Source organism: Crinia signifera, chromosome 7 (assembly GCF_055691185.1).
Source record: "Crinia signifera chromosome 7, ASM5569118v1, whole genome shotgun sequence".
Lineage (NCBI taxonomy): Eukaryota > Metazoa > Chordata > Amphibia > Anura > Myobatrachidae > Crinia > Crinia signifera.
The window spans coordinates 108,450,626-108,472,037 of NC_139223.1; the positions used below are offsets into that span (position 1 = coordinate 108,450,626).

At 47.6% G+C, this 21,412-nt stretch overlaps 1 protein-coding gene across 1 annotated transcript in view; it reads right to left on the minus strand.

The window, feature by feature from the left end:
- PDIA5 (protein disulfide isomerase family A member 5) overlaps positions 1–13,243 on the minus strand; it is a 111,441-nt gene extending 98,198 nt beyond the window's left edge. The window contains exon 1 of the mRNA XM_083153602.1: positions 13,090–13,243. Coding sequence (XP_083009728.1) covers positions 13,090–13,197 — 108 coding nt within the window. The 5' untranslated portion in view covers positions 13,198–13,243. The remainder of the gene's footprint in view (positions 1–13,089) is intronic.
- Positions 13,244–21,412: the final 8,169 nt, after the last annotated feature.

The window sequence follows — 21,412 nt, forward strand, 5'->3', positions numbered from 1 at the left end:
GAATGCCCCCCAGCGTGGCCCTCCGTCACCGAATGCCCCCCAGCGTGGCCCTCCTTCACCGAATGTCCCCCAGCGTGGCCCCATTCACTGAATGTCCCCAGCATGGCGCCATTCACTGTATTCAATACAATTCAGAGGGAGGTGATTCATAGAGGGTACAGAGTGACCACCCCCCCCCCCCCCACCCACCATATCTGAGACTGGCCAATAAAGAGAAAGGATTAATATGTGCAAAAGACATTTGACAGAGGAATATTGGAAAAAAGTGCTATGGACAAAAATAAAATCAAAGTTTGAGGTGGTTAGATTACACCGAAGAACATTTGTGAGACACAGAACAAGTGAAAAGATGCCTGGAAGAGTGCCTGACACCATCTGTCAAGCATGGTGGAGGTAATGTGATGGTCTGGGTCTGCTTTGATGCTGGTAAAGTGGAAGATTTTCACAAGGTAAAAAGGGATTAACAGCTAGAATGCCAAATGTCTGCAAAGCTGTCAGGGGTGTCCAAACTTTTTGAAAAGAGGGCCAGATATGGTGACGTGAAAATGTGTCCGACCATTCAGCCTGACATTCTTTGAACCATTAATCACATCAGAATGGTCCCCCCCATCTGATCCCCCTTCTCTGTATGCCCCCCACTCTGCCCCCTTCTCTGTATGCCCCCCACTCCGCCCGTATGTCCCCCAGCGTGCCCCCACCTTCACTGAATGTCCCCCAGCGTGCCACCACCTTCACTGAATGTCCCCCAGCGTGCCCCCACCTTCACTGAATGTCCCCCAGCGTGCCCCCACCTTCACTGAATGTCCCCCAGCGTGCCCCCACCTTCACTGAATGTCCCCCAGCGTGCCCCCACCTTCACTGAATGTCCCCCAGCGTGCCCCCACCTTCACTGAATGTCCCCCAGCGTGCCCCCACCTTCACTGAATGTCCCCCAGCGTGCCCCCACCTTCACTGAATGTCCCCCAGCATGGCCCCATTCACTGTATGTCCCCAGCATGGCCCCATTCACTGTATGTCCCCCACTTTCCCCCCATTCATTATGTACCACACATTGCCTCCCTTCACTGTATATTCCCCTGCAGGAGACAGATACTTGGGCGCCCGCAGCCACCCTTCTCTGCTCAGCATATTACTGGAGCAAGCTTCCCCTTTGCTGCTCCCCTCTCCCCGCACACTGCTGTCACTGTGACGCGGAATACATGTAAAGTAATATGCGTGCGCTCGCCACACTTCGGGCTCGGTACACTATATAAAATCAACTCCACGCCGACGTGGATAGTGGGGGTATGAAAAGGTCGCAGGAAGCGTACCGCTGTGCTCGCCACGCTTCGGGTTCACGTTCATACGGAGGGTGGCGTGGGGGTGCATTTAACATTGTAAGCACCCATTAGGGTGCTTATACAATTTAAAATCGTATAGGGGGCTTAAATCGCATCGCTGTGCACCGGGTGTATGGCATGTGATGCGATGAAAAATCGTGCGACTTAATATCGGGGGCACCGTGATAATACAAGTATCCCACTTTATAAGCTAGACCAGTGGATCGCGGCTCAACAACACTAATCCAGCCAATAGGCACACAGCGAGAAACCAATCAATGCAGAAAGGTTGTGATATTGTAACTTTAATTCATACCCCCTGGGTGACATAGTTCCCAGGGTACATATCCAAAGGTTAATAAGTTTGTTATGGATATTGTCACCTCTATTATCTAAAACAACATGTTCTACTGTTTTAAAATAAAAAAAAGTTATTTAACTCTGACCTACAGCATTGGAAAAAGTGTCTGGGAACGCTATGGTGGAAGACATTATTACTTATATGCTCCAAAATACAAATCTTAAGTTGACGTTTAGTAGCGCTTCCAGCATTTACACTAGTGGTTGTACAGCACATCGGCCCAGGAATCAGACTGTAGGGACGTTCTGACAGGCGGAATTCCATTTTGAATACCCTACCCGCCCACCCGAGACTGCGCCTCCGCCAACTCCACAATCAGGAATAACACTAGTATCTGCACAAATAGAGTTCCGCGTTTCTAGAAACATGGTTTGAATGAGCAGTATGGATGGTGTAAGGGTTAGCATTACTGCCTCACAGCCATGAGGTCATGGGTGCGATTCCCACCATGGCACTAATTGTGTTCTCCCCGTATTTGCGTGGGTTTCCCCTCACATTCCAAAAATATATTGGGCTCCTAACAAAAATTAACCCTAGAGTGAATGTGTTTGCGTGTACCTGTGGCAGGGAATATAAATTGCAAGCTCCACTGGGGCAGCGGCTGATGTTCAAATATTCTCTGTACAGCTCTGCGGAATATGTGTGCGCTATACAAGAAACTGTTAAAAAATAATTAATGGTTTCAGCAAGTATCACATGGAATATGACAAGTAATCTCTATACTACAAGGAGTGAAGGGTGTAACCAAACACAAGCCAAAGTGCACTGCATAATTCTACATTATACAAAGTGTAAAGAAACAGGAAGAACAAGCTGGTACAACAGCTAAGGATACATTATATACCATGAGCACTCGGAAGACACGAAATGCTACAAGTATGATGTCAGTGTAATAGGGTTAAACTAAACGTAGTTCATGGCCACTGACATACAACATCCACATATTCTGTTTTGTTGAGTATTCAATGGTTTTTTTTTCTCCATGTACAGCGAATCCGGTTTAGGATTCACTGCACATTCGCAGGGTTCAGGAGGAATGCAGCATTCGCTGCCAGCCCTCCCTGTCACCCTATTCAATGCCGCAGGGGCTCGCTGCCCCTGATGGCGAATTTTAACCCCTGCAGCGAATGCCGCAGGGATCCGGGGGACTGAGGCAGGCAGGGAGATGTAAGCCTCCCTGTCTGCCCCAGAATTTGTGGGGGAGGGCTCCCGGGGACACAGGCAGCAGAAGCTGCCCCCCCCCCCGGAGAGCTGGCAGGGGACAGGGGTAGGGAGCCGCTTCACTGGTCCCGCTCGTAAGAAGCCGGGACCAGTGTGCAGTGAATATATGAATTTCTAATGAGCGGCTCCCTGCTGGTGAATGTGTAAAAAAAAAAAAAAAAATTAAATATATATTATGAATATTATGAATGCCCCTTCACTGATTTTTTGACACACAAAAAAAAAAAAACCTTTATTTTAAAAGATCACTTTCCAGTTTACCTTAAAAAGATGTCGGATGCAAAACGGTGAATCATGGCAAAAATCAGGGAGAAAGCAACTCGCCATCCTAGCATTGAATACACTCTAGGGAATCCCAGTGAAAACCCCATTGAAATACACCAGCCAATTGCAGCGAGCACGAAATGGAGAACTGGCCGGCATTCACTGTTCGCTTTCGGCGAACAGTAAACATTGAATAGGGTGAATCACATTTTCAGTGAAAAAGATTCACTGCAAGGAGTGAGAACGGTGAATCGGGAGCATTGAATACTGGCCTTTGGCATAAGCTCTTTCACATTTTAAGAGACTGCGGTGAGCATGGAGCAAGAGAGAATTTAGTTTTTGCCAGTGAACCAGAATCAGTCCCTATATCTCTCCACTGAAAGGCCCTAATACACTTTTGCGATTTGGGACGATTTCAACCACTTCCGACAATTGGAGTGTGAAATCGTCCCAAATTGCATGCGTTTGAAATCCCATCTGACCCGTTGCACACTCTCGTGCGCATCTGACCGGCTTACACGTTCCACCACAGAGGCGGAACTCCTCCCGGCAGTGGGGAACGGGGTTGCACGAGATAAATCACATGTCAAAAGGACTGCATGTTATGTATGCCATGCGATCCTGCCGCCCAGGAAGGTCCCGAATTGCTCAAGGGGGATCGGATGGCCCATACACTACTGCAAGAAGTCGCAGCAGTGTATGACCACCTCTAGTGTTAATGTGTGTGACTACAGGTGGACCCATTCTCTTGTTACACTGGCATGACTTTAGTTCAGTACTGTAAGGTAAGTTTGTCACCTGCAGCTATTATTATTCCTGTTCCAGGTAAAGCTTATAAATCAATATTTGTTTTGGAGGCAGTTTGTACAGAACACGAAATGGATGAATGGCAGCCAGAAAGTCAGATTTTGATTCAGGAGACAATTGTCTTTGCTGCATTGTATGTATTTCCAATGAGAGCACCACCCCCAGCACAAAAGGTTTAGCAGGATACTGACTAGTGGTTAAACTGGACAAACAATAATGAAGCAGCTCCACACAATCCTGTAGAAGTGCTAGATCTTCTCTGAATAGGAGGGCACGGGGACATGCATACCTATAGCGACAACTACTGGCAGGAATGACTAAACAAGGAGACGAATCAATTTAGCAGAACTAACCCCAACACTTAAATGTCCAGTTTAAATTTGCTGTGCAGTGTTATCCTGGCATTCCACTGCAGCTTCAGTAATATCTATTACCTCCATACTCCTCCACTACAGACAACTGAAGTTCCTCTCATACCTTCATGACATGTCCAAATGTTAAAATAGGTGATAAAATACAAACAGAAAAAAATGTGATGGAATTGCAGGGACATCTCTAATACTGCCATGGAACAAGGAACACATACAGCAAGACCTAGTAGATAAGGGCGTAACGCCCCGAGGCAATGGAAGCACCTGCCTCAGGGCCCCAGGCTCTGAAGGGGCACCTGCATGTACAGCAACACTTGTATGCTTCACAATGGGAACAAAGTGTGCTCTTCCAACAGAGCTCTGCGGCAGCCCCGCTGCTGCTGCAGAGTTAAAAGGGTCTGTCCCGGGAGCCCTGCTGACACATGCAATAGGGGACAGAATGGGTGCCGGACGGCTCCCCGACAGTCAGTACTCCGACGTCGGAATCCCGACTGCTCCCTCGTGGGGGTCCACGACCCCCATAGAGGGAGAATAAAAAAGGTGGCGAGCGCAGCTCACCACCGTGCCCGCAAGGGGCTTCATTGCTCTCCCCACGCTGTGCAGTCGGGATTCCGACGTCCGAGTACTGACTGTCGGAATCCCGACTGTCAGGGTATTATACCACACCCGACAGAATGACCCATGCCTTTTACCACTCAGCCTGTGATGCAGCATGAAAGCAGTGCACACACCACTGCTGATGAACTGTGAGATGGGACCCACTGGTAAATGCTCATTCTGAACAGCAAGTTTGAGCTGCATTTAGCTCAAAGCTTCCCAGTACGTATGCCCCGGAGATGAGCGGTGAGAGGATATGCGCACTCCCACATCATCGCCGAAAAAGCTGCTCACCTGCTGGTATTATCAGCAGATGAGCAGCTTTGAGGACGGCTTTGCATAGCTGCCCACCTCCACTGACAGCGCTGGGCAGGGGGAAAGCCTCTCCGTGTGTATGCACTGAGCAGTTTTCTAACCAGCAATGACTGCGGTCATCGCTGTCCATACACGCTGGGCATAATCGCTGACATACTGACCGTTGTCACGTAGCATAGCTAGAGCCCTGACAATTCACTGTGGTGTTCGTCCCTGTAGACCGGCTGGGAGCAATATCTACACAACACATTAATACAGAACAAAATTTGTTTTCCCTTGTTTAAGGATTGGTAGGCACTTTATCATTCTCTACTTTTTCTCTCCATACTATACATTTCCCCTTCTGTGTCTCCCCAAATGAAGAAATTACTGCCTCATAACTGTATTGATAGATAATCAGAAGCACAAGAATTCATACCTCCCAAAAGCTCCAATGTAAGCCATCCTGAAGACATGACTTTAGTATAAAAGGTCATCCAACTCAGCAATGTGCTTGGTGTAAATGACAAACTGAAGATAGCAAACCTAATTTTCATCAGACAATGGCCCAATTTAGATCTTATTGCACGGCTGCTAAATTTCGGAGCCCAGTGATCAGTTATATGCCACTCATACCCCTTTCACATCGCACCTAAGTACAGGTTACATGCCGGTTTCTTGCCGTTTTGACCCGGTAATTAGTGCAATGTGAAAGGGGTTACCGGTTACAGCAGGGGTGGCCAAACCGGTCCTCCAGATCTACCAACGGTCCACGTTTTCCAGGTTACCTAGCTGGTGCACAGCTGTAGTCATTAGTAACTGTCACATTTTAAAACATGCAGCACTCATTCCTACTATAGATCCACAGGTTGCCTGGAAAACATGCACCGTTGGTAGATCTTGAGGACAGGTTTGGCCACCCCTGGGTTACAGCTAACCGGTAGCATCCGAACTGGGTGAAGCAGATTTCTTACCGGTTCGTTGCCGTGCACTGTGAACGGGATAAACAGGTCTAGCGACCCATTTCCCATTCACACTATGGTGGAAGCAGCGCCAGCTCTAAGCGCTGCCTCCACCACCACCCCTGTTGACGCGCCCCCTCATGACGTCAGCGAACCGGTAATAATTACGGTTCACTGTGGCAATCGGAACAGACTACACATGCAGGGTCCCACCGGGACTGAACCGGTCTAGGTGCGACCCTGCATTTGCAGTCGGAAGGCAGTATCAGAATTAAATCCTGCCTTGTGCAAGGCTGCGAATATTGCAGGCCTGCGAATAGCTGCAAATCTATTCACAAGCCGCTAACCATCAAATTATTTTTTCACTGTGCAGTCTGTACATAGCCCAGGACTTAGTGACTGTGAAAAAAAACAGGCTGCTCACGGCTGAAGCCCACGTGCCTGGGCAGGTCTGAGTTTTCCCTAACTCTCCAAAAAAAGAAAAAGAAAAGCTGCCAGGTACCACTCCAAATGCCAGCTTCCTGTCAATTACTTTGCGTACAGTCAGGGATAAAAAAGTAGCAGACTTATCACAGGGCCAGATGTATGCCATGCAATCAGGACTGAATCAGCCATAACAATATCTTTAATGATATTATTGTACATATCAGCTAATGTGTACGCACTATATCATTAATGATACTTAAGCACTATTAATTGGCAGATAACCACTTGGTCCATCTAGTCAGTGCATGTACAGTATACACAGACACTAGGGCAGGGCTTGACAAATTTTTAAAAAATCTAGGAGCCAGGATGAAAATGTAGGAGCCAGAAAAAAAATAGTGACAGTGTGCGCCAAAAAGTGACACCATTATGCCTATTACACATGTCACATACCCATTACACATACCCACATGCCACAATGCCCATTACACATTATGCCACACACTGAAAAACCTTTTGCGTACTATACCACACACAATAATGCCCATTACATATACCCCACAAACCGTAATGCCCATTACACGGTAAACCAAACACCACACCACGGTAAACCAAACACCCATTACATATATTACCACATGCCATAATGCCCATGGCATATTATGTCACAGTGCTGCTCACCTACATGGTCAATGCTATAGGTTTGTGGCTTGATGCCAGGCAGGGGCAGACTGAGAAAAAAATATGGGGGGGGGGGGCTCTGTTATCTGGTGCCTCTGTTCTCTGGTGCCTCCCTTTGCGCAAGCAGCGGGTCCCCATGGTGGGTTATAATGTTCAATACAACAGCCAGCATAGTGGCAGCCCGGTAAAACACGGGAGATGGACAGGGAGAGGCAGGGAGCTGGCAGCAGCGGGTCCCCGTGGCTTGCTATCCTATCAACACTTACAGCAGCTTTGGGTGCCCGTTTGAGATATGTAAAAAGATGGTGCCGCAGTGGGTTAAATTCAATATAACAGCCAGCACGGTGGCAGCCCGGCAGAGCGGTGCAGAACTCTCCCGGCTGTTGCTGCATCAGAGCAGGTCAGCAGCGCGCCTATTACACGAGCTAATCGGGAGCCGTGTTTGAGCTTTAAAATAGGCGCGCTGCTGACCTGGTCTGATACAGCGGCAGCCGGGAGAGTTCTGCACCGCTCTGCCGCCGTGCTGGCTGTTATATTGAACATAACCCACTGTGGCGCCATCTTTTTACGTGTGTGAAACGGGCACCCAAGGCTGCTGTAAGTGTTGATAGTATAACCAGCCACGGGGACCCGCTGCTTACAGAGACGCTGCTGCCAGCTCCCTGCCTCTCCCTGTCCATCTCCCGGCAGCCGGGAGAGTTGTGAACTGCGCTGCCCGCTGCTATGAAGCCAGCCACCACTCTTCCCGGGGGTTCTGCTTCCTGGCAAATCTGGTCGCCAGTAAGCAGAATCTGGTCGCCATGGCGACCTGGCCCCCGGGTTTTGTCGAGCCCTGCACTAGGGTTTATTTTGTGGGAAGCCAATTATTCTACCAGTAGATTTTTATTATTATGGATGGAAACCAGAGACCCAGGAGGAAACCTATACAAGCTAGGAGAGAATATACAACCACCACATAGGGTCAAGGTGACAATCTCAATCTATAATATCAAATATTTTAGCTATGTGCCAGTGTAATGAACAGTGATGCCATTATCTTCATCAGCACTGTACTAATCACCTGCAATCCATATTTTTCATTGAGATAGGAGAACAATGAATTAAATGCTACAGGATTCACTATGCAATGTTATGTCATGAAGGTGGAAAGTAGTACTGTAAAAAAAAAAATTAGTTCCCTTTAAGACTTAGGAGAACATACTTCAAAAAGGGGCTAAGTAGGACTACTAGGCAAACAGGTCCAGCTCATGCTAAGAACATAAAGCCCAGTACACACTAGACGACTAGGGGCACCATCGATGTAGATAACTATATCGGTGGTGTTACAGGCTAGTCAGACAGAATTGAGTTTACACAGTATCATTCAGTGATGTCACCGGGACCCGCTGAACATGTGGGTTGTGGCTTTAAAGCCAAAGTTCACCTGCATGTTCAGAAGACAGGGGGTCGTTTATGATGTGGGAGCCTAATGTTTACACTAGAGTCTAGACTTAAAAAAATAAATAAATATATATATATATATATATATATATATATATTTATTTACAGTTTCTTATATAGCGCAGCATATTCCGTTGCGCTTTACAATAGCAAACAGTGATACAACAAAACAGGGTATTTACAGACAGTCAACATGTAGGAGGGCCCTGCTCGCAAGCTTACAATCTATAGGGAAATAGGCATTGATACATAATATATATAACCATATAGCTTGTATGGGGCTTAAAATAGAGTTGACTATTTTAAGACCAGCAACATACAGTAACATCCAACCCATAGGCGAATCTAGAATTATGGTAATGGGTGGTCCCAGATCTAGACATAACAGAAGGTGGACCTTTGCGCGGCGTAGCCGCGCGGCAAAAAGGGGGCGTGGCCTCATGGGAAGGAGGCGTGGTATCACAAAAAGGGGTGTGGTATTACATGTTAGACCATACATAGTAATGCCCATTACACATTTTAGCAAACTCCGTAATACCCATTACACATAAAGCCACACACCGTAATGCCAATTACACATTGTGCCACACATCATGATGCCCATTACATACTATATAACAAACCGTAATGCCCATTACATATTTGCCTCATAAGTGCTGCTTACCTACGTGCTCATTGCTAGGGGGTGCTTGCTTGATGGCACCATAGTACCCATTACACATGATGCCGCACACCATAGTACCCATTACACATAATGCCGCACACCATAGTACCCATTACACATGATGCCGCGCACACCATAGTACCCATTACACATGATGCTGCACACATAATGTCCCTTACACATGATGCTGCACACATAATGCCGCTTACACATGATGCTGCACACCGTAATGCCCCTTACACATTAAGCCACACATTATGCGTAATGCCCCCACATACCGCCACTTGTAGCGTCCCTTAAGCAATGCCCCCAAATGTGCCACTTACTGTAAATTTTTATATGAGCCTTCGCTGCTGCTGCAGGGAGAGATGGAGAGTGGTGCAGCTGCTTCTATGGGGAGAGGAGGGCACGCTCCCACTCCCCTCCTGGTGCCCCCTCTAGCCGAGTGGACATTTGAAATATTGTGCGTGCTGTTGTTGTGCATGACGTCGGGGGAGCACGCCGGGGCGCCGGCATCACATGATTAAGGGGGGGGGGGCGGGCTGAGGTGAAAGCGGGGAGAAGAATTGGAGCGGAAGCTGCAGGGGTGACAGTCATTGACAGCTGGGCAGAGAGCAGGGGGCTGCCCGGCTGTATTCAGAGCACTGCAGGTCACGGCTGTTTGAAATAATACCCCTTTCACAACAGAAAATGCAGGGATTTACCCGGGAATATGGTCCCAGGATCATGCAGGGACATTCCCAGGCTGACCCCTTATACACCAGCCTAGTCCCTGCATTTTCAGGTGTGAGGAGGAGAGACAACCACTCCCCTCTCCCTACCCCCCTTTAACCAACCAGCTATATCTTCGGAACCAACTGACCCATTTACATGAGACCAGTATCATATTTAGGAACTTTTGAGTTGGTTTTGAATGCTTTTGGTCCCGTGAAACTGGGCTGTTTGGTTCCAGAGAAATCTGCCCTCAAAGAACATAAACAGTCATGAAACTACATTTAAGAAATGAAAAAAACGGTTTAACCTCAATATCCCTGGAACCAAATAACCCATATGGATCCAGCCTGGTATCAGATTGAAGGCCCAGCGATTTTAGGTTCGACTGAGATCAACCTCCAGCTTCAGTGATGCCGAAGGGGGAAATGGCAGCCGTTGAACTGGGTGGGGGTCGGAATTAGCGGGTCCCATGTTATCCTATGGGGAAAACGTTCCAGCTTTGCCTGGCCGTATCTCCGGTTCCCAGGGGGCTAGAGACATGGGGCTGGGCTCGTTGGAAAGCCCTGGTCCTCAGCTACAAAATGGGCTATTGGGTGGTCCTGTGCACTCCCGGACCACCCCCTAGATTCGCCTATGATCCAACCCCCTTAGGTCCTATCACAGTCACATTTACTTACTGGTTTGTCCAAATCAGAAATGCAAATAGTAAGAAACAGGTTTTCCTTGCTTGTCCAAAAGAAACAAAATAATCAGGAAAGGACACATTCTGGACAGGTGTGGAGATTACACGTAAGACAAAATTGATAATACCAGGAAGCCAGAGTAATAACTGGCACAGTAACTGAAGCTGGTGAATTCACATTCATGTGACCTAAATTAATAATGGGGCACACCTTCAGGTATATCTTTATATAAGATTATTAGGAGATATCCTTAGAAATTGGGGTACTGTCACTATTTAGGGATATTACCTATATATTAGAAATATTGTACCTCTGGAATTTGAGTACTGTCACTATATAAAGGTACAGCATATTAGAACCTACTCTATGGATTTGGGTACAGTCACTATAAAAGGCGATTACTGTATATTAGGAGTACCTGTGGAATAGTGGTACAGTCAGCTTTAGCAATGACCTGGCCACGCTCCCAGCACCTGTTTAGATCACGCTAGTCCCGAGTAAAGGGGTCCATACACATGTCCGTTTTTAACCGTTCGGGACAATATATTGGGTGAAATTTAGCCAAATCTAGTGCTGGGTACACACCAGGAGGACAATGGTCCGATCACATCAATCTAGAACCAATTCAGACCGATTGGATGTAGATTGTGTGGTGATTGGGCCCTTTTCTGTCCTGTTGTGATCCAATTCTGATCGGATGCGCGGCCGTTAAGCAGATCCTACCTGCAGCAGGTAGCATCTGGACACGACCATACACCCGGGTGCGGGTCACGATCGGAACGGTACCGCTCACGGTGCACATCTTGAGCGGGTCGGATGCTCTGGTGAGCATTCCCGTGCACATCGGATTCAGTAGATCATACATATCGCAGTATGACAGACCTGCAATCTTCCATAAACTCCCCGGAGTCCTTTTACATGGGATATATCAAATACGATTTAACGCATGTTAAAAAATGGCGCAACAAGTGCCAAATTGAATGTATGGTAGCTCTCCGGGGAAGCTAAAGGGAAATCAGGTCCAACTTGTCCCTCGGACAAGTTGGACCTAAAGGTGTGCACACATGGTGCAATTATCGTGTGCGATTTGAACTTGTTCATTTAAATTGTATCTTGTCTAGTTCAAATTGCACTGTGTTTATTTTGTCCATGCAGGTATTTTTAGCTAGATTGCATGTACCCTGTAATAGACATTTGTAGTGTAGTTAAGTGTCTTTATAATTTTTTTTTTTATTCTGCCACCGCTCGCTGCAGCCCGAAAGTCCGATCAGCGCTTCCTGGCCACTGCAGACTGCCCGCCCAGCTGCATGGTCACCCACACTCCCCTGACCCTGCCGCTGTCTGCCCCTGCACATAGATGTGTGTGCCAGCGGTGCTTCACCGCTGGCACACATCTACTGATCGTACCCAACGCATCGTGGGTGCTGAAAACCACCCGCGATGTGTTGCTGATGGGTCCAATACGATACATTGAGCAGGTACAGTAGCAGGTTCAATCTGTAGAGCAGGCATTCCCAACCACGGTCCTCAAGGCACACCAACAGAGCAGGTTTTAGTGATATCCAGGCTTCAGCAGGGAAGGCTTAATCAGAATCCTTCAGATACTAATTAAGTCACCTGTGCTCAAGCGTGGATATCTACAAAACCTGCACTGTTGGTGTGCCTTGAGGACCGTGGTTGGGAATGCCTGCTGTAGAGTCTGAACCAATGCAATGGGATGTCAAACACATCCGATTTGACCCAATTTCTTGGCCCGATCTATCTGGATCGGGTGGAATCGTCCCAAATCGGATAAGTGTATGGACACCTTAAGGAACTGGGTACAGTCACTGTATAATAGAAGACATTGGTGTATTAGTCAATACCCATATACAATCAGTATTTTAAACTTAATTACTGTACATTAGAAGACATTCTCTGGAACTGGGTATAGGGTACAGTGAGAGAGTATGTAATAAGAAACAACTGTATTTTAGGATACACTGTCAAACTGGGTACAATCTCTGCTGAAGGACAGTGCTGTATAGTAGGAGGCAAAAGTCCTGGGTCACACTTAAACACACTCTGGAATAGAAGTGCAGTCACTGCATAAGGATGATACTGTTTATTAAGATCTGGGACTAGTTACAGTGAATGTAGAAGGCTATTACTGTATATAAGGAGAAACTATCTTTAAGTCTGAGGTAATTGTTCCCAAAACCTGGAACTTTCCTCTCCCCTTGCATCCCTCCTAAACTGAGCACCGCTGCCCCCGGGGGCCCGGCCAGGGGGTCTCTACTACTCACCAGGACGTGGAGCAGCAGCATTCTCGTTCCCCAGCAGCGACAGGCAGGAGCCACCATCACACGGCTGCCACGTCTGGCGGCGCAGGCGTAGTGAAGAGACAGAGGCATGCCGGGATTTGTAGTTTATTGACTATGTGCAGGATGGAGACTTTGAGCTCTCCCGTCACGGCCGGCCAGGCACAGAGTGCTAGTGAACTACTATTCCCAACATGCAATGACGTCGTTTTAGTCGTGTTTATACAGCCTCAGTCTTACCGGTCAGTGACGGAGCTTGCTGGTACCAATAGTTCCACAGGAGCTTGTGATTGCATGTTACCAAACCTTGACTCACAACTTTGAGTAACTTGGAACCTTATTACGGTCCCCCATTAGTGTTTGAATCAGTGTTGCCTATCCTCCCGCATTTAGCGGGAGTCTCCCGTTTTTGAATGAGTCTCCCACTGCCCCGCAAATCCTTCAGGTTCTCCCGGTTTTACTGTATGCTCCCCAAAAAATGTGGACTGCGCATGTGCAAGTCCATAATGCCGGGGAGCGGTGCCTGAACTGACAGCATCAGGCTATGTAAATGCTGGCCACTGCGGGGTTGTGAGAAGTGCATTACCACTCGGAAGTGGTAATGCAGAGCGGCAGCCATTACCAGTGCAGGAGCAGTGAAGCGCCGTGGGCAGAACAGTTGACAGCAGTACAGGCAGCAGCTGGGATGCGGAGGGGCCAGCGACAGTGTGACGGGTGGACCAGCCCGGCGGCACTACTGGCAGCAGGTGGGATGTGGAGGGGGCCAACGGCATTGTGATGGGCGGACCGGTTGACAGCGTGACTGTCGGACCGGCCTGCAGCAGAACAGGCAGCTGGCAGTGAGATGGGTTAACCAGCCGGCAAAATGGATTGAGACAAAATTCACATAATGCCACACGGATTGAGCCAGAATTCACATAATGCCACACAGTACTCTTCATAAACAGGGACATTGTCCACCAAAAGCGTGCTGTAAACATTTACACCATAATGTCCATTACACGTTAAGTTACACTCCATTATGTCCATTATGTATTATGCCAAACACCATAATGACTATTAAAAATTATGCTACATAAGTGCTGCTTATCTACATGCTCATTGCCAAGGGTTCCATGCTCATTGCCAGAGGTTCCATGCTTGTTGCCATGTGGGATTACATACTCATTGCCAAGGGGGAATACATGCTTGCGGTAAATGGGGGACAGCCGCCACCAGGCAGAAGTGATAGCCATTGACAGAGCCTGGCTGTATTCAGAGCACTGCAGGTCCCGGCTATTTGACACTTTCACACCAGAAAATGTATTCCCAGGTTGGCACCTTTTACACCAGCCTAGTCCCTGCATTTTCTGGTGTGAGGGGGAGAGAAAACCACCCCTCCCCCATTTAACCAACTATATCTTCGGAACCAACTGACCCATTTACATGAGACAAGTATCATATTGAAGAACTTTTGAGTGGGCTTTGAATGATTTTGGGATGGAGCGATTTGTTGTACTCTGCGCAAGACTATACATATGCCGAAAAAAAACACACTATACTACTTAAAGTGTTTAAAATAATATCAGTTTTATTTTATAGATAAATATAGCAATTCAAAATCAATATAAAAATTCAAATGACATTTAACTAATACCGGTATACACACTGGGGGATGGTTTGACAATACAGGACAAACATACACAAAACGTCAATTTTCAAGCAACGGGGTAAAAACCTCCTTTTTTAAGTGATGTGTGCAAGTGTCCTTTTAGGGGTTGTTCGTTTTCCTTTTTAGGGTAGATTTAACCTTAGGTCCTTTTGTGCACAAAGTTCAAATTGTATCCATAAAGGTGGTTGCTTACCAGGATGTTGTGAATGGCTGAGGGTCTGCCGGCAGACTTCCCAGATGGACTGTGTGGTAACCTGCACAGGTCCAAAGGTTACCACACAGTCCATCTGGGAAGTCTCTCTTGGTACACGGTCTCTCTCTCCCTGGCACGCTGTCTCTTTCCTATCTCTTTCTCTCTCTCTGTCCCTTTTGCCTTGTCTCTCTCTCTCTGGTCCCTTGCGTACTCTTTCCCTGGGATGCAGTCTCTCTCTCCCTGGCACGCTTTCTCTTGTTGTCCATTATACACTGTCTCTCTCTCTCCATCCCCCTGGTGCACGTTCTCCCTAGCATGCATTCTCTCATCCCTGGTGCGCTGTCTCTCTTTCTCTGTCCCTGGGGTATTCTCTCCCTCCCTGGGGCATTGTCTCTCTCTCTGTGTGTAAGAAAAAAGAGGAAAGAAATGGAGACTATATGGGTGCACACAACAGATAATTACATAGGGCGTCCAACTGATATAATCAGTTGGACGCCCTATGTAATTATCTGTTGTGTGCACCCATATAGTCTCCATTTCTTTCCTCTTTTTTCTTACACTATCTAACGATAGGAGACGGGTAGCACCATTTCCACTTTTGAATAATAAAAAACATTACTTCAATTCATAAACATAAAAAATGAAGAGAATACAGATATATAAATTATCATAGGACGAACTAAAGGATTTCAGTGCGGAACACACTCCACTTCCCCTTTTCCCTCTTTCATTAATTCTCTCTCTCTGTGTCCCTGGCACCCTGTCTCTCTCTGCCCCTGGTGCCCTCTGAGTCTCTCTGTCCCTCACGCACACTCTTTCTGTGTCCTTGGCGCAATTTCTCTTTTTCTATCCCTGGCATGCTGTCTCTCTCTACATCCCTAGCACACTGTCTCTCTATCTCTCCCTCTCCTTTACATGTGCACTGTATCTCTTGTCTATCTCCCATCTTTATCCCCCCCTACCCCTCTCCCTCTTTCTCTCCCCCTCGTTTTTATTCCTCTTTCTCTCTTTTCCCCTTCTCTTTCTACCTCCTTCTGCCCCCCCCCCCCTCCTTTTCTCTGTCCTCCCCTCTCTCTCTCTTTCTATCCTCTCCCACCCTCTCTCTCCCTCCCTCTCTCTCTCTTTCTTCACCCTTTCTCCCTCTCTCTTTCCCTGTCTCTTTCCTCTCCTCCCTCTTTCTCTCAAAGGTGCTATTGCTATTGGAAGAGCTTGAATCAGAACTCTAGAAGAAAACCTATGGGAGTAGGTAGCCTGGAGTGAATCCACCGCCTGTTCTAATCATGTTAGTGTTGGGGCTTCTTGCTGCAAGTGGCTGTTGCTAGATCACACATTATTCTTAATATAAGCAGAAGAGGTGGAAAATAGCATTTGCGTATTATCGCTCCTGTGATTTCAGCAACAGGAGGTAGAGGGGGAAATTTACCAATATTTCGTATTGGTATTTCCACTACGGCTGCATACGACTGTTTTAGTCGTATGCAAAGTCGTGTTCCGGAGGGGAAATTACAAAGCAGTCATATACGACTGCTTTGTAACACTCCGATGGTGTAACAATTCGTATTAGCTGGCCATATATACGGCCGCTAATACAAATTTTTCTAGCAGTCTGCACGGATCAATCAGATCCGTGCAGGCTGCAGTGTGTAAAAATAAATAGAAAAATAACTAAATATTTAAAAAAAAACGGCGTGAATTCTATTGGCCGCCTAGCGGCCAATCAGGAGCCGAGAAAGTCGGCTCCTGATTGGCCGCTAGGCGGCCATTAGAATTCATCCTGAGGAGAGGCGCCGAGTATGAAATATCTCAGCATCTCTCCTCAGCACGATGCGGAGACAGCGGGGACCGGCGACAGCTTCAACATTACCTGGATTACGTCGGACCAAGAGAAGACTTCTTCAGCGCAGGACCAGGTGAGTAGGATTTCCTTCCACAGCTCCAACATGGATTTCTTCGGACCCGGACGCCGACATGGACCTGGAGTACGACGCGGACAGCCGACATGGACCTGGAGGACGACTCAGGACCAGGGCTACCTACGGGATCAAGAAAGGTAAGTATCAGTATGTGTGTAATGTATGTATTAAACTTTTATTTTCATTGTGTCAGTGTGTTTATTGTACTATTTTTTTAACTGTGGAACTACAAGTCCCAGCGGGCCCTTTAATGCCCAGCAGGCTGCGACTTGTGGTTCTCCAAGTCCCAGCTTGCTGGCACTTGTAGTGCTACAGTAAAAAACAATAGTTTAATCTTTTTTTTTACACCATAATCAGCCCGATGCCCACCGCCCAGGGGCATCGGGGACAGTACCAGGCTTCAGCCTGGTCAGGTAAGTCCTGGAGGGGGGGGGACCCCTTCATTGGGGGGGTCCCCACTCCCCCAGGGCCCCTGGCCAGGCTGACTGGTCGGTAGGGATGAATGCTTTGGCCGGGGGGACTTTTATAAAAAGTCTCCCCCCGGCTGTGGCATTACCCTGCTGGCTGTTTTTGCCTGGGGCTGGTTCTTAAAATACGGGGGACCCCTAGTCATTTTGTCCCCCGTATTTTGGGAACCAGCCCCAGAGCAGGAGCCTGGGGCTGGTTGTTAAAAATCGGGGAACCCCTATTTGTCGGGTTCCCTGATTTTTAATTACCGGCCCCGGCTCCGTCAGCCTGGTGCTGGTTATGGCTGTGGGTGGGACCCCACGCCGTTTTTTTTATTTTATTTTACTATTTTTTTACACTAAAGCCTGCACGGATCTGACAGATCCGTGCAGGCTTAAAGCAAATACGACAGGGAAAGCAAGGTGTATTTTCCTGTCGTATTTGCGTGGGTGTTTTACACCACTTAGCAGCCGTATTATCCATACGGCTGCTTAGTAAATCAGGAATCACCATTCTTTTGAATGGTGATTTCTGTCGTATCCTATCGATGGTGTAGGACATTCGTATTTGTAAATACAAATACGAATGTTCCATCTTTAGGAATACGAATTGTTGTATTTTTGGGATTGTAAATCCCGAAAATACAAATTCGTAAAAAAAAGGTGTATTTCTGCCTACGAATACACCTTTTTTCTACGAATCCATTTTGGTAAATGTCCCCCAGAGCAACATCCATCTATGAATTAGGCCAAAGGTTTTCCCCTGCCTGTGAAGGACACACCACTTAGTGCGATACATCTATAGGTGGAGTTACACACGCAATTTTGGGGGGAGCATGCCACGCCCTCACAGCGGTGTGGCACATTCTGCTACCAGCTAAAATCTTCCTGAAAATAGTTTTCAGAAGTAGGCAAGTATGGTTTGAATGAATGTTTAGCATAAACATCCATTTGCAGCTTGCATGCGGGGTGGAAATCATTTGAATGGGCGCCGACCATCAAATGATTTCTACTGTGCTTGCAGATGTAAGTATGGTGTCTTACTTTTGCGGGCCCCTGAACGCGAAGCAGGAGGGCAGCTGACATCAGCTGCCAGCCCCACCGCACCGCATCACGGGCACATTTACATGGGAACACCCAGCCTTTTTATCAGGATGAGCATGAAACGTTGGGCGTTCTTATGGGCTCAGCACACTAACCCGCCCACACTGCTAGCTGCGAACGGGATGGTGAACAAGTAGTTCTCAATTCCCATTCCCGCTCACACCAAGCAGCTGTACATGCCCATAAATGCTTATGCACATTCTCTAAACATCGATCCCCGTGCATACTAATTAGAATTACCTCCTTAGTATCTATATTCACAGGCAGAACATGGGACCCTCCATTAAACTTGTACATAATAATTATTGCACTGACACCACTTCTTCCCATGTATGAAAGAGAATGTCCGCTATGTACCCCTGTCATTATTGGTGCTGCTATCTTTAAGATAGCAAGCCGATACTGGTTGCAATATATGAATGGCAGGGGCGTCTCATAAGAGAGGAGGTGGACCGCGTGCAGCCCCCTCTGCCGGTCCTCTCTGCTGGGAGCATGTGTGAACCGCTGCTGCCCTGAGGAGTCTGAGCCCTAGACATCAACAAAACAACAGACATTGTGAAGTGAGGGGAAAGGGGCCACGGTACCAAAGTCTTATACAACAGTCCAAACAAGGGGAGAGGACCAGAAGAAGGGGGGGTTTAGTCCTCTTCTTCCTCAGGGCTATCCCGAATGGAATAGTCTCTGAGCAGGCTGTGAACCAGCCTATGGCAGTCCTGAACGGACATTCTCTCCCTCCGTAGGATGAGGCAATTTCTGGCAAACCACAAACCGTCTTTAACACAGTTTACAATGCGCCAGGCTTCCTGGGTCGCCCCATATGTGTGGGTGCCTGGGAACAGTCCATACAGTACCGAAAGGTACAGTTCCTGGGCACAGAGTCTTTAAATTCAGTCTCTAGGGCATCCAACAACAACTGTGCGTAGGCGCAGTCCCAGAAGATGTGCATGGAGGTTTCCTCATGCACAAAGCACCAGGGACTATGTCTATACCTACACAAGTTTCCGGAGTGCACGAATTACTGGTTAGGCCACCCCCCCTGAATGGCCATCCATGATATGTCCTTGTGTTTATTTGTAAGCCATTTGGAGGCCACATACTCCCAGTCAAACTTGACTGTTGCTGAAGGCAGCCCTGAAATCGGTTCCATGACATCTTTGGCTCTGATGAGCGGAAGTTTAGGGTTTCAATCCCTCCATTTGGTGTTCCCTCACAAACTTGGACACATTCAGGTAGAACCATGGAGTAGTCCAGTTGTAAGGGATAGAGTTTTCCCACTTGTCCCATTTAAGGGTCCTCCACAAGAGGAAGAAGCTCTACATGGAGTTCCTCGCAGAGCCGGCACAATTGTCTATCAAAGTTCTGTGGATACAGTTACATGCAAAGAAAGCTCTCAGCATAGTTGGAATGTCTGGAATGCCTTGCTGCCTTTGAGGGCATCTTTGTACGCAACAATCTGCTTCACTTTGTCCATTTTGGAGCCCCAGATGAAGTGGAAAACGGCCCATGTGATGGCCTTGCAGATCGTGTCCAGAGGTGGCCAGGCCTGGGCAGTTTACTGAAGAACGGGAAGGATATCATTCCTAAGGTCTCTGAGGCTCCACAGTCCAAGCTTCTGATGCATCGTCGCAAGTCTTTCATCCCAGCACTTTAGGGCCGCTCCATCTCCCCCAAACCAGACCCCCAGGATTTTTATGAGGTCTGGCTTGACGGTGAATGGGAATGGGGCTGAGGACGACTGGTGCCACTTTCCAAAGAGCATAGCGTCTGACTTCCCAAGGTTGACCTTTGGTCCTGAAGCACGGCCAAAGTCTTCGCAGGTCTGGACGAGGGCCATCACCGATCTCTGGTCTGCACAGAACACAGTGACGTCATCCATGTACAGCAAACACTCTGGGTGGTCTGGACCCGCTGCGGTGATCCCTCTGATCTCTGGATTTTATCTGATGGATACATCAAAGAGCTCTATAACACAAACAAAAAGAAGAGGTGAAAGAGGGCAACCTTGTCTGACCCCAGAGAGGACAGGAAAGGGGTCAGTCATCCAGCCATTCACCAACACCAAGCTGTGGATATCAAGGTACATCAGGTTAACACATGGGTCCTCAAACTGCGGCCCTCCAGATGTTGTGAAACTACAAATCCCAACATGCCTTGCCACAGTTTTGCTATAAGGAGTGTTAAACCTGTGGCATGGCATGCTGGGATTTGTAGTTTCACAACATCTGGAGGGCCGCAGTTTGAGGACCCATGGGTTAACATAAGAACAGAATAGCTCACCAAGACCAAATTTACGCAGTACCTCTGACCGTTCTGACAACTGCTACTGACCGTTCCAACACCTGCAACTATCAGGTGTAGTAGCTTCATTTACAGCCAGTGTAGTAGAGGAGAGCTCGTCATAGTTCAGGGCTCCAGCGCATGCACACTGGAGCCAGTAGGGGGAAGACTGCATATTAGTACTAGAGAAATGCATTGTGTGTGCTGACAGAAGTTTTCACTTCCCCTCACCAGCAGCTAAGGTGTTAATAAATCTGGGTGCTAGTTCTTGCCACTTCACCTCTTTTCCAAGGAGCCATACTAACACGTTATGTGCTTCTTTAATACATTTACCCCTGAGTAGTCAGTGGCTTCCTAAGACATAATTACTTCCATAGTGCTTAGGGTTGTTTTGGAACCATAGTGGGGTCTCAGATCTGCGAGCTGCTGCTGGTGGGCTGGTTGTTCCTCACATATAGATCGGCTGGTAGCTCTGCTCCCATCCAGCAAAAGTGCTTTTCCAGCTCCTGCTCAGATCAACTTTCCTCCAACCATCCAACTAGTTGCTTGGATAGAATAAAAGTATGGTACTGGATGGTAGCAAAGGACAATCAGAAATGTGCTCACAAACCCAGGACAAAATCATTCAGTCAAATTGTTTAAATCAAACAGATTAAACTACAGTACCGTGTCTGGGCGACAGTTGTCCTTTTCCAGATTTTGGGAGCAAATTTCTAAAGTAAAG